Source organism: Trifolium pratense, linkage group LG3 (genome assembly GCF_020283565.1).
Source record: "Trifolium pratense cultivar HEN17-A07 linkage group LG3, ARS_RC_1.1, whole genome shotgun sequence".
In the NCBI taxonomy this organism is placed as follows: Eukaryota; Viridiplantae; Streptophyta; class Magnoliopsida; order Fabales; family Fabaceae; genus Trifolium; species Trifolium pratense.
In genome coordinates, this window is record NC_060061.1 from 3,990,444 (window position 1) to 4,004,395 (window position 13,952).

General features: G+C 32.5%; 1 protein-coding gene and 1 non-coding gene across 3 annotated transcripts; both read left to right on the top strand.

Moving 5' to 3' along the window:
- Positions 1–664: 664 nt before the first annotated feature.
- Positions 665–10,000, top strand: LOC123916513 (protein CASP). Of its 2 annotated transcripts, XM_045967985.1 has the most exons (19): positions 665–917; positions 1,776–1,886; positions 2,103–2,281; positions 3,019–3,168; positions 3,275–3,363; positions 3,509–3,618; positions 3,801–3,895; positions 4,582–4,637; positions 5,660–5,825; positions 6,729–6,821; positions 6,919–7,047; positions 7,335–7,454; positions 7,561–7,647; positions 7,895–8,005; positions 8,131–8,274; positions 8,382–8,483; positions 9,216–9,295; positions 9,609–9,701; positions 9,788–10,000. In XM_045967985.1, the coding sequence occupies exons 1-19, from the start codon at positions 842–844 to the stop codon at positions 9,846–9,848; spliced, it is 2,052 nt and encodes a 683-aa protein (XP_045823941.1). In that variant the 5' UTR covers positions 665–841; the 3' UTR covers positions 9,849–10,000. The 2 variants fall into 2 exon arrangements, with proteins under 2 accessions (XP_045823941.1, XP_045823942.1); XM_045967986.1 differs by lacking the exon at positions 9,788–10,000 and having other exon boundaries at positions 8,382–8,482; positions 9,214–9,295.
- Positions 10,001–11,021: 1,021 nt separating this feature from the next.
- TRNAD-GUC lies at positions 11,022–11,093 on the top strand. The gene has a single exon. It is a non-coding gene; the product is annotated as a tRNA-Asp (tRNA).
- The last annotated feature ends 2,859 nt before the right edge of the window (positions 11,094–13,952 follow it).

Sequence of the window (13,952 nt, forward strand, 5' to 3'; positions counted from 1 at the left end):
TTTTTAAAAGAATTAAAACAACACATAATGCAGTCATAACAAAAAAAAACATTGCAAAAATATTTGCCTACTAATAATCATACAAAACCTAATAGCCAAAATATTCCATAATGTATAGCAAAGTATGTATATTCATACAAAAATTCATAACCAAAATATCTCAAAACTGTTGGAGAAAATAATGGACAGATTCATTAGTTACTTTTTTTTTTTTTTTAATATTAATAAATATCTTATTTTCTTTCTATATTTTTTTATATTTTTTTAAGTGAAATTACCATGAAACATATAAAACTTGTAATGTGCTTAAAAGTAATAATGATAAATTAGTAATTTTGGTGGTAATTGACTTTAATAAATTAGTAGTAGATATATGTCCCATTTCGTCTCCTTATTTCTGCTGACACAAATAATGTTCCAGCAAAAATTTATTTTTTTAGAAAAAAAAACAAGAATTTAATTTATATGTATTGTCGGTATAAAATTATTTTATACATGTGTTCAATAATATATCAACATAACAGATGTGTCACGTTTATTAAATAACATGACAATACATCATTATTAAATACACGTGTAAATAATTTTTACGGAACAATTAAACTAAAAAACAATTGTCAACAAGAATTAAGTATTTATTTTAAGAATTAGAAAGGAATGAGTAAAAGTAAAACGGAGGGGGTGCATATAGTAACTACTCCTAGAAATGACGATTCGGTTGATCTATTTCTTCATCAGAAGTTACGGTTGTTTCCGTTTGGTTTGGTGAAAGCTTATAGCGATTTATTCAAACTTCAATTCAATCAATTTCTTCAACAAAACTTCATCATCTCTCACACAAATGGAGTCTCCGCCAACTGGATCGGAGAGAGACAAAACCAACTCTCCGATCTCCGTCGTCTCCGCTTTCTGGAAAGGTCCGATTCAATTCATTTTTCTCTACAATCTACCAATTTCTAGAGTTTTTCTTTTGCTTCGGTTTATTATAGCTCGGTTAAAGAATAATCAAAGTTTTCAATACTCAATTGCACTGTAATTCCAGGCACGAGTTCTCAGTTTTGTTTAATAATATTATTGGATCCTTTAAGAACCATGATCAAGCTTAATTGCACTAATTTGTGAGCCAAATGGAGTATAATTTGTTCTTATTTGGGACAAATCTGCATTATGCAGATCTTGGTAGATTTTTGAATAAATAAAGGGAAAATGGATGAATTGCATTTGTATTGTATTTGGAACAATTTAACTTTAGAACTAGACAGAATTTGATTGAAATGAATGGAATTAGTAACCCTGTAAAAAAATATAAAAAATGGCATGCTTTTTTTTTTATTTATTTTTTAAAAATTTTTATTTTATGAAATATAGTGTGCATGACTTGATTTTTGTTTGAAATGTTGAAATTTGATCCAAACAAATTTCATTCAAGAATAACTTGCTTTTTTGAATGCTTGAGTAATTCCCCCCACCCCATTCAAGTTTTTCTATTCAAAGATAGTATTAGAAGGACGGTAATAGGCACGTGATCGGTAGGCTATGAAATTTGAACTAATTGTTTTTCTTTGATGTCCCTTTATTGCCTAAATTGAGAATACTATATGCTGTTCTTTTTTCGAATAGAAGTAAATATAAATATGCAATGCCAAATTTTTGTTTTTTATGTAATTTTTGAACCTGGTTTGATAAATGGTCTAATTATTTGAACGAGTGTTTCTGTACTAACAATAGCAGAAGGGAAAGATTATGGGTGCAATAATTTATTTTCTCCTTTTCAGATTTTGACTTAGAGAAGGAGAAATCTGTGCTAGATGAACAAGGGCTTCGAATTGCAGAAAACCAGGAAAACAGTCAGAAAAATAGGCGGAAGCTTGCCGAGAGTACTAGAAGTATGCATCCTTTCACTATTATTTCTAATTCATGGCTAAAATAGACACATGAGGGATACATTGTCAATCACTCAATCCCACTTACAAACATCTAAGTATAAAAATTTGGAACCATATGGTTATCATATCTGGGCTGTTCTTCCATGCACTCTCCACTTCTGTTTTTGTTTGGGCTACTTAATATGCCTGAAAGATCACAAACTATGCTGTATACAGATTTCAAGAAAGCTTCACCTGAGGATAAGTCAAGTTTGTTTAATGCATTGCTTAAGGGGTACCAGGAAGAGGTTGATAATCTTACAAAAAGAGCAAAGTTTGGAGAAAATGCCTTCCTTAACATCTACCAAAAGTTGTATGAAGCCCCAGATCCTTATCCAGCTCTTGCTTCAGTTGCTGTGAGTTCCAGCGCTACATAAAATTCTCCATGACACATACTTGCAATAAAAATATACCTGTCAATTTTAATGCATTTTTTTGTTTTCAACTTTTGTGTATATTCATGTTCATTATAGTACATTTAAAAACTTGATGCTTGTATTGGTGTACTGCATATAAGTGTAATGGAGGGAGATTTATTGATGATCATATTAATGAATGCCAACATTCATTAATATGATTCGTGTACCATCTAGATGTGTAATGGATGTGACCATCAAATTCCATATAACCGTCACAAGAATCACTGCTTAATAGGCGTCTACAGTGCCACATGTCTTAGCTTCTTGCAGCTGCTAATGTTGTGCAATTTCTATTCTTGCGCCAACACCTTGCCAGCCACATCTATACAGTTCCACTAAAACTACCTGATATATCTTATACATTGTGCGAACTTGATGTCATCCTAAAAGTGATCTAGGAAATTTAAGTTTCTCAAGTCTTATGATGTCTTTTTCCTAAACATAAACTGTCCTCTATTTGTTTAGGTTATCTACATATTTGAGCTAATGGCTAGATGCGAGTGGGCTTTACAGGATTATAGACACCTGTTTAGGTTCCTTGTATTAGTTTCCGAGTGTTTACCACTTGGCATGTTTGCACATTATATATATGGAACTTCTGTGCATCTGCTTACATTTACTTGCATGCTTATGGAAATCTAGTTGCCTCATTTTTTATATATTTCTTTGTATAGGAGCAAGATCTCAAGATGTCTGAGCTAGAATCCGAGAACCGGAAAATGAAAGTTGAGCTTGAGGAATTTAGAACAGAGGCAACTCACTTGAAGAATCAGCAGGCCACAATACGAAGACTTGAAGAGCGAAGTAGGCAATTAGAACAACAGGTTGTTAATACTTAAGTTATGGTGTACACTATTGCATAATATCATAATCTCTGTTTCATTTCTAGATATTAAGCCACTGATTTCTATTTGAAATTTAAACTATCAGATGGAAGAGAAAGTAAAAGAAATTGTGGAGATTAAGCATCGCAACCTAGCAGAAGAGAACCAGAAAACATTAGAAATTTTAAAAGAAAGGTATCTTCTTGGTTACTGCACAAGAACATTGAATTTAGATATTATTGTTTGCTGGACTAGTTTTACACATTTACTACAGTATTGGAATCATCCTTCTCTACCTTTTATTGCTTACCAAGACTATTGATTCGTTTATTGTTTGCAGGGAACAATTACTACAGGACCAGCTGCAGAGTGCCAAAGAAAGTGTTTCAAATATGAAGAAATTACATGAGCTTGCACAAAACCAGTTGTTTGAACTCCGTGCTCAGTCTGGTAATCAAATAGTTTTAAAATCTGGGCATACACTTATGGGCTTGAATCTGTAACATCAATTGTTTATATTACAATTGCAGTCTGACTTAAGCACTATGCCTTCTCTTTCTTCATTTTGAAATTATGAATCACAAAGAATATTCTATATTGACAATGATCTCATGTTAATATGGTAATTTCAGAGGAAGAGAGGGCAGCTAAGCAAGCAGAGGCCAATCTGCTGATGGATGAAGTTGAACGAGCACAAACAATGCTTCTTGGTTTGGAGAGAGAGAAGGTTGATTCCAAAACTTCTATTTGATTTCAAAAACATCTTATTATATAAGACCCTTTTAAATACACATATTCTAAATCTTTACTACTTATCCCTTTATCTGTATTGTTTTGTATCGGGTGATAATGTTATTCTTCTGACCCATAGACATAAGCAATAGGATTATAAGATATGGCCATCTCCATATTTTTAATTATAGGAAAGCTTTTGAAAAATTGTTTGTCACTTTTTATAAGACTCCTTCCAATTGTCTCTTGTATTAGTTATTTTTTTTTTTAATACCAAAATACCTTTAATTACTTCATCCTCTCTCTTATGATGATTGAGGGAAGAGGCGGGTGATGAATACCAATACAAAAGGTTCAAAGAGGGAGATAGCGAGTACCAATAATTTAAAGGTTAATTTTGAAAATATAATATAATTTTTTTTAACAAATTTAATGTCACTAACTAAATTAACCATGTTTCTTAATTTTTGTGAATAAGTTAAAAGGGTCTTATATAAAAAGCAACAAAAATAGAAGTAGTAATATATAGAAAAGTTATTATCGACTGCTGTAAAATCAATATTACTTGTGTTTGTCCCGCTGATTGAGTGAAATAAATAATCCTGTCTCAAGTTGCTCATGACTTTCATATTCTGCTTTGATGTTTGTTCTACTTCTGTGGATGCTTTGTTATGCATGCAGGGGGTACTTCGATCTCAGTTACAAACAGCAAATGAAGATTCTGAAAATAAGAAGAGGTAAGTTAGTCCTTGTCTTTTTGCTTTTTGAATAAATTATAATGTCACCCAAAGTAAACACAACACAAATGACTTGCAGCTATAGGCTATAGCTGTATAGCACATTGTGATTTCTAAAACGAAAATGATTCATTTTATCTTCCAATTTTCATGAAAAGAAACATTATGTTGAGTTTAAGAATTAATTATAACCGTATTATCAATCTGTAGCATTCTTTTAATTCATATTCTAATCTGTATTGCCTCCAAAGTTTCTTTCTTGTTTTCCTACCAAAGATAATTGTTGTAAAGAATCTGAGTCCCAATTTATGGGATTGGCTTGCTGAAATACTTTTATATTGAATTGAGCAATATAACTAGTATAATATGTGCCATCAGTTACCTACTTTTATTCAAACCAAGTGAAGTTCCTAGTGCTGGTTCTGAAATACCTCAGCAGATATTGATATTGCCTGAAAAGATAAGTAATTATTTAGGTACCCCTAGTTATCAATCTTTCGTTTCTTGTTGAAGTATTGTCAGCTAAGTTATGTACTGGATGGGTTCTAAGCTCCAAATGAGATCAAGCTAATTTTTTGTTATGAGCACATATACACAGCACAACAACAATAAAAGCATGTTTCCACTTGGTGTATTACTGAAAACCAAGTTTTTGAAAAGGTCATTTAGATAAGCTCTTTCTCAATGTTTTCTCTTAGTTTCAACTGGTATTTTACTACATTGTTTATTGGACTAGACTCTACATGACCAACTCTTATTATTGAGACCATCTATTGTTCTCCTCGCATGATTTCATTCCCCTAGTTTGAATCCTATATCTTCCTGAATCTCTCCATTCTTTATGATGAACACACCATTTACATGAATTTTTCAGTGGTAAGAGGCTAGTCAACTTGTTTCTGTCCATCTGTCTTCCTATCTATATATGCACACTTCTCATTAATACCGCCCAAATCTTTTTATTTTTTTTGTTTCGTCTTTAATTGGGTAATAGTCTTATATTACTCTATGCGTTTTTGCAGTGATAATTTAGACTCAAATAATGCACTTGAAAATTCTTTAATTGCCAAAGAGAAGTTAATCTCTGAATTGAACATGGAGCTACACAATATTGAAACAACCTTATCAAATGAACGTGAAGAACACATTAATGATGTGAAGAAATTTACTGCAATGCTCAATGAAAAGGTGAGGTTTCTGTTTTCTAAAGTACTTGTTGAGACTAAATTCATCAGATATTTCAGTACATTATATTAAGTCCTGCCTCTTTATTTTCCTTCATCTATTTTGATCTGATCATTCTTTGAAAAGGACTGTTATATTTTCTTATTAGAAAAATATTCAAGTCAATAGTTTCTACTGATGTTTGAAACAAGGATTGTGAATACCCGAAAATTTTGATCCCATATATTTTAGGTTTTGTTTGGACTGTTGTACCTTATGCTCTCACACCAGTCATGGCCCACTTACACATATATTTGATCACTTGAACGTAAGTAGCCGGAACTCTTTTCTATGGTAGAACCTTCCATAATACCTCTGGAGATACTTTGTCATACGTCTTTTCCAAATCAATGAAGTCTACGTGTAGGTCTTTTGAACTCCCAATATAACTCCATCTGTCTTCATAGCAAGTATGAAGTTTCTATGGCTGGTCTCCCCAACATAAAACCAATTATATAGAAAGCATATAAATCCATTTACATGTGCACATAATTTTTCATTTCCCTGTTCAGGAAATTATTAAAGCATTTTTCTAGACGAATATTTCCTAACCATCCCCTTCATATTATCTCTATTCGTTTTGGGATTTTAGCATTGGGAATCTTCGTGAATTTTTACTTCTTCACTCATGAGAATTTGTTTATTTCCCATAATTGAGATGCAAAATAGTACGACAGTGCTTCTTCTTGTGCATTTGGTGTCTAATGTCCTAATCGGAAGTAAGGTCTGTTGTAACTATAATAAAAAATAAAGTAAACAGTTATAATGTAGTCTGCTTGTGACTTCTAGTCTCAGTACTTGTGTGTGTGCTGTGTTTAAGATGTGTTGTGCGCTAACTTTTTTCCATCATACTTTCTCTTGATATAGGAGGCTTCTATTGTGGCAATGAAGAAAGAGCTTCAGACAAGGCCAACAGAAAAAGTAGTTGATGATTTGCGTAAGAAAGTAAAAATTTTGCAGGTGATTATACTGTCAGTTTCAAATGGCCTTTTATGTAACCTCTTGTTTTGGGTATCAAGCAATGTACTATCCATCTAACTCACGGTCATATATTCAGGCAGTGGGTTATAATTCAATTGAGGCTGAAGACTGGGAAGCGGCCACAAGTGGGGAGGAGATGAGCCAGATGGAATCTCTTCTTCTTGATAAGAACCGAAAAATGGAACACGAACTAACACAGTTGAAGGTATGAGCATGGATTTATAGCAATGAGGCATCTGATGCCGACCACAATATTTTAAAGAAACTAATGATGAGTAGAATCAACCAACTCACATAATTCTGACTATATTTGGTGTAGCTTCCCAAGAAGCTGTGGACTATATTAGTGCGCATATACTTTGTCTATTGACCATGTTTTTGGATCGAAAATCATGTTATTTGCTTTCTAAGACTGTTCCCGGCCGCGGCCGGATATGATCTGTTAGTATTATTATATCTATTGTTTTTCAAATGTAGTTCTACCATTTTCAGGTCAAACTTTCTGAAAAAACATCTTCACTCGAAACAGCCGAACAGAAGGTAGCAGAACTTTCAGCTAAGGTTAATGAACAACAAAAACTGATACAAAAGTTGGAAGATGATATATCCAAGGTTTGAAACAATTACTGTTGAATCCTCATTACCATATTAATCACAAATAGAAGATGAACGTGAATCTTTTTATTTTATTAATCACCTAGCTACTCTTTTTACACAGGGATATAGTTCCAGTTCCAAAGATCATAAAGGAACTTTCCTTGATGACTGGGATCTATCAGAGGCTAACCGGAGTGAGGTGACTGAGGTGAATTCCTTTTTCCAATATGCTTTTCATACCATGCTTTACTTATTTGTGAAGCATATTCTTCAGTAGAAACCAAATACCATAATTTCAACAACTGAAGAAATGTGGTATCATTGATTTGATGATCTTGGGAAGCATTGATAATTTTATTCTTGTACCAGATAGTTTTGTAGCAAATTTTACACATTGAAAATTTTATTCTGCATATTATGTTACATTTGAATTTAAGATTATATTGCTTTCGCAGCATCAAAATATGGATCAAAGGCATGCCTTAGATCAAGATCAGAGCTCAATGCTTAAAGTAATATGTAGTCAGAGAGATCGATTTAGGACCCGTTTGAGAGAGACAGAAGAGGTATATTTTTAGTTAATATTGGTTTAGTATGCTCATTTCTTATTCCTTTCTATTTTACATTATTTCCATCAAATTTTATATTTTAATATGATGGTTGACATGGGTGAAATTTTCACATTTAATAGGAAATAAGGCAGTTGAAGGAGAAGATTGGATTATTAACTGCGGAACTGGAAAAGAGCAAAGCAGACAATGTTAAACTATACGGGAAGATTCGTTACGTCCAAGACTATAATGTTGAGAAAGTGGTTTCCAGGGGTTCTAAAAAGGTGTTGTAAATTATCTTTATTATAACATCATGCTTTTTCTTCCAAAAAATTTGTACTCTATAATCTAGTTTTAATCTTGGAGATATTGTTTGTGATTTTATGCTCAGTATGCAGAAGATCTTGAAAGTGGTTTCGCATCAGATGTTGAATCTAAATACAAGAAGATATACGAGGATGATATAAATCCTTTTGCTGCATTCTCAAAAAAGGTGAGCCATTTTCTTCACATAATATAGTTATACCAAATGAAGTTTTATTTTTATAAGCACACATCTTTTTAAGCTTGTATTTTGTGTCACATTAATTTTTTTAATAAAATATTTAGTGCCGCATTTTGAGGTCTATATATATTTCCAAGATACCTAAAGTCATTCATTATGATCTTGATGAGAATGTTCTATCTATTTTAAGACCGAGGATGTCATTGATAGCTAGTCTTGACAAAGTTTGTGTTTGCAAAATAACTTCTATCTAAAGTACATGGTCTTCAGTGTCTTACTAATGAGATTGCAAAACACTAATATAAATAGTTATCAGCTCTGGAAACGATGGCTGTCATGTGATGGAAAGTGTGGAGAGAGAAAAGTATTGAAATGAAACCCGACATAAAGTGAATGAGAATTTATACCTCTGTACTCTAGTATTATATTTATACCTCTGTACTCTATTTCTATAGAGAAAGACTGGACTTCCATTCGTCAATATATATACATGTCCGTAGCTCCTGTCAAATCAATAGAAAACTGGTATTGGGGGCTGTCTTGATGGGGAATTCTTCTGTTTAAATACCCCCTCTCGTCGCCCACTTTACCTTACATGGAGAGAGTAGAGCAGAGCAGGGAGTTGGGTGAAAGCCAAATAAGGAGGCAATTGGTATGATACGTATCAAATATCACTCAATTGCTGTAATTCGCTGATTTATCTGTCATATGTGTAATTAGGAAAGAGATCAAAGATACAAGGAGTTGGGATTTAGAGACAGAATCACACTCAGCAGTGGACGATTTCTTCTTGGTAACAAGTATGCTTCTGCCTTATTTTAGATACACTTGTGTTTCTGCTTTCTCCTATTTAAATGATGTGTTGATCAGTTTGGTATTTGTATTAAATTATGGGGGAATTCTTTTTACTTTTGTTTTTCAAAAACATTCTTGCAATTCATTGACACATTCTTCCAAATGTAAATTTTGTTGTTTATGGGTCTCCAGATATTGTTTCAACTTTTAACTATGTCTGGAACACATCGAGCATGCTATTCAAAAAAAACAAAAATTGAATTACGTAGGTATAATGTTATGAGCATAGGCCATTTGATAAAATATTATGCTTTGCAGGTATGCCCGAACTTTTGCATTCTTCTATACAATCGGGTTGCATGTCTTGGTCTTTACCTGTCTCTACCGAATGTCAGCTTTGAGTTATCTTAGGTAAATATCTGATGTTTAATTTCATTTCATTGTCATAACTTTCTATACCTGAATTTTCGCTGATTTGTACTTTTTATTATATCCAGTCATGGCTCGGATGAAACACTGGTTGGAGAGAGAACCATTGATCTTCCTCGTGGACTGTAATGGGTATACAATACAACTTCCAGTGGCCATTTAATGTAATGAAAACAAATTGTCAATATTCTAATATGTTGTTGTACGTACAACAGAATAGAGTTTTATCCTACATATATTTGATTGATTCAATGAAATATAGAGGCGATTTCTAGTGTAAATGCTTTCAATCTAAAGTCTCCGGGTGGGAATTGCTATGTCCATACATGATTTCATGTAGACTCTTTCAGTAACTTTAGTTTAATAATTGTTAGTATATCACTTTATGTGCGTGGTTTTGGAAATAAAATTTGAAAATAGATAAATTATGTGCTTGGTTATGGAAATAAGATATGGTGATAGTATTTCAATGTTAGGAAACTAGAATTTAAGATACAAGGGCTTCATAGTTCATCTTAAATTACACAAGTTTAGTAAAACTCAGATAGGGTAGACGAACAGAATGGTGCTTTCAACTTGAACAAATGATAGAAGCAATAATTAATATATGGTTTCAAGTAGTTAAATCTTTTTCTATATTTCTTTTCTTTTTTCCAATCATTACATAGTTTTTGAAAGAAACACTAATCGCATAGTTACAATTTTTTTTCTTCTTTTCTAGTAAGTAAAACAGTTACAACCTCGACCTGTGAATATGTTCCAGCTTCTCAAAGACTTCTTATGTTCAGGCTTCTCTAAGACTCTTCCATTTCACTAAATACATCTTTAAACAAAGGGGAAATAAACAATTCTAATCATAATAATATTCACAGGTATTATTATAATATTTCTGAATTATAAATTACTTTTTTTCTTTATAATTCTCAAACTACATTCTGTGGATAAAAAAATTAGTTGGAAAGGAAGATTCAACATAGTGTGACCAAAAGATTTTCAAACAAAAATTAATCAATGCTAAATAATGGTGAAAACTTTCTACCTGTGTGACAAACCCAAAAATACATGGATAGCTTTGAAAAAAACCATTGAATAAATAAAAACAATTAAATATCAAAGTCACTATCAAGATGAAACTAATAGTAAAACAGTAAATAAAATATTGGCGCGTCTTTAAAACCAAATTATATTTGTTTGATCATAATGTAAAATTTGTGTGCTTGTTTTGTGGTCCGTATAATTTCTCATGATGATATACTATACTATACTATATATATGTTGCAGTAAGCATTTTAACATCAACAAGTCGTTGTAGTATAGTGGTAAGTATTCCCGCCTGTCACGCGGGTGACCCGGGTTCGATCCCCGGCAACGGCGTTTTGCATTTTAATTTTGAAATTCCTCAGTTTCTCGTTCATCCATAGTTTGAAAAGGATCATAATTGGCAGAATTTTTTTAAATGCGTTGGTTACTAATTTTATATACTAATTAAGAGAGGTGATACTCATCAGTTATCAACTAAATTGAGAGTTTTCTCCACTATTGTTATGTACTCTCATACATTTATGCAACTTGCTTTATGTAATTTTCGTCTGCAGTGATGTTTTTGGGTGAATTTGACAGAAAAATTATTCACCTACATGCTGCTAGCTACAAAATAGTTTTTGTATGATTTTTATATGTATGCATTTTTCAAGAATTACAAACAGAAATGAAACTGAGATTGACTACAAAAAATTAGTAGGAATTAAATTATAGAGTCATACTATGTAATCTAAAAAACAAATTTACTTCACAAGAAGGAAGCAGGCTTAAAAGGACTTTTTCTGATACTTTCTATTTGTTCTATCCCATAACTATATTCAAAAGGTTGTACTCACTCCGTCCCATAATATAAGCAAAAGTGAGTCAAACAAACTTGATGTATTTGGTTCAAAATTTGGACCAAATACATTCACTTTTGTTGACTCACTTTTGCTTATATTTTGGGACGGAGGGAGTACATTAGAACTTCAAACCATATTCAGAAAGTTGTACATTAGAAATTTAGCAACAATTAACACTGAACTAACTAACTATTGCAGGCTTACAACATTTATAAATCATGGTCTCAAATAAAATGAGCAGCCTCAGTGATGATTCGGTGTTCTCCACGTAGCGCCAATAAGGATCTGAGAACATTGGGTTCTTCAATGTCGTTATTTAAAAAACTCACACCATTATGATCATTTTCTTTGATATAAAGAGGGCATATCCCGCACTCTTTCACGACATCAGAGCGATGATTGTATTTGTTCAACTTAAAAGTAAAGTTGTCTGCATGAAAGAGCATATTGTTGTCATTAATGCTTTGAAAGTCCAATTAGTTTTTTATCATGTCATGGCTGGGAATGGGAAGAATGTGTGTGCGACCATCAAACTCAAATGTTAATCTATATGTAAGGCTACAACGCATAGGTATACATTATCATCCACATCCATATCCACGTTTCCTAAAACGACACACAGAGTGAAACCAACCTGCCTATTATTACCACTGCACCAATCTAGAGTGGCTTTTTTCGCTGTCACTGAGTGTCCCTGACAACGATAAGGGAACCAACGAGGAATTGCATTCCCAGGAAAACAAAAGAAGACAGACCTATATGTAACCTCGATGATCCTAAGCCATGCTCCGGTCACAATATTAATGTGAGCACTTGCATCCAGTTCTTGACTATTTGTGAAATGAAATTTGAAGGTACCGGTCTCGTTGGAATCTGATGGGAGGTTTAAGTTTAACCTTGTTGAATTTGACATCACTCTCTTAACGGAAGGGCAATCAAATGTCAACAATTGGTTTATATATGGTGGGAGCGGTGGGATACATTCAATGTAAGATTAATTCAATTGATCCTATGTTCCTGACAACAAAAGAACAACAAGATCAATAAACCAAATGCGGAAAATAGGAACTTAAACAATTACCTCCAGCCATTGTTATAGTGTTGTGAATGTACAATCTTTGAGTCTTCTAAGCTCTTACTCTCAACTATATAGATGGTGTATATATTTCTGAATAATGGAATGAGAGTAAGCTTAGGGACCAAAGACTATTATATATGCTTGATTCTACCATCAAGAATAAACAAGCCATTACCACCCAATTAATTGTCATTAATCTTATGACTAATTAGCAACCAAAACCTCCATAACCTATGGACCATTAAAAGTGAGGTTTTATTAACAATAATTTGTAAAGTAAAACCGATAAATTATTACATTCTCCCACTTGGTCCATAGGATCTAATAATCGGCCTAAATAAGTCAACAAGTACCTTCCTTAAGAAACAAACATGCGAATCATAGTGATAGTTCCTCTAAAAGCGAGTATTATCATTTATGTATTACGACATATTTAATTACTCGAGTATATACTTAATGTGGTAACAATAAAACTTAATGAATAAACCATATGTTTATTCTTGGTCCAAAATGAAATATATTTTCTCAAAACTAAAGTGCGCGTGAATATGAGAAAATAACATAATATATAAGAGTTTTATTAATAAACTGAATGTATACAATCATAAAGTGGAACCAAACTCAAATATAACTTAATGAATAAACTCATAACATTTATGTTTATTCAAGTTCCAAACTTAAACGATATTTCTCAAAATCAAATTTGTACGTACACTTTAGAACGTAAAACATGAGAAAATATCATACTTAGAGTTTCATAAAACAAAATCGTTCTTAAAACGAAAACCAAATATAGGAACCAAATCCCATTTTTCTACACGATCCTTAAATTTTGACGGGGGCATGCCTTTAGTCAAAGGATCGGCAATCATCAATTCAGTACTAATACGATCAATAATAGTTATTTGATCCTCAATGCGTTTTCTTACAGCTAAATACTTAATGTCGATATACTTAATTCGACTTTCACTTTTGTTATTCTTAGCCATAAAACCGCAGCTGAATTGTCACCATGTATCTTTAGTGGTCTAAAAATTGAGTTTACAACTTTAAACCCAAAATGAAACTCTTCATTCATACACCATGTGATGTAGTCTCAAACAATATATAAACTAACAAAATACGAACTTAGCTTCCATTGTGGAAGTTACGGTCAAGGTCTGCTTTGCGTTTTTTTCAAGAAACAACTTCACTGGCTAACATGAAAATGTAACCGGATGCTGATTTTCTTAAGTCAACGTAATCCGCAATCTCTAAATTAGAGTAACCTTT

Excerpts from the sequence above, each read along its gene's own strand:
- LOC123916513 (XM_045967985.1), top strand. The coding sequence starts at position 842 with ATGGAGTCTCCGCCAACTGGATCGGAGAGAGACAAAACCAACTCTCCG. Across the intron at positions 1,887-2,102 it reads GCTTGCCGAGAGTACTAGAA|ATTTCAAGAAAGCTTCACCT; the intron begins GTATGCATCCTT and ends TGCTGTATACAG. Across the intron at positions 3,896-4,581 it reads TTGGTTTGGAGAGAGAGAAG|GGGGTACTTCGATCTCAGTT; the intron begins GTTGATTCCAAA and ends TTATGCATGCAG.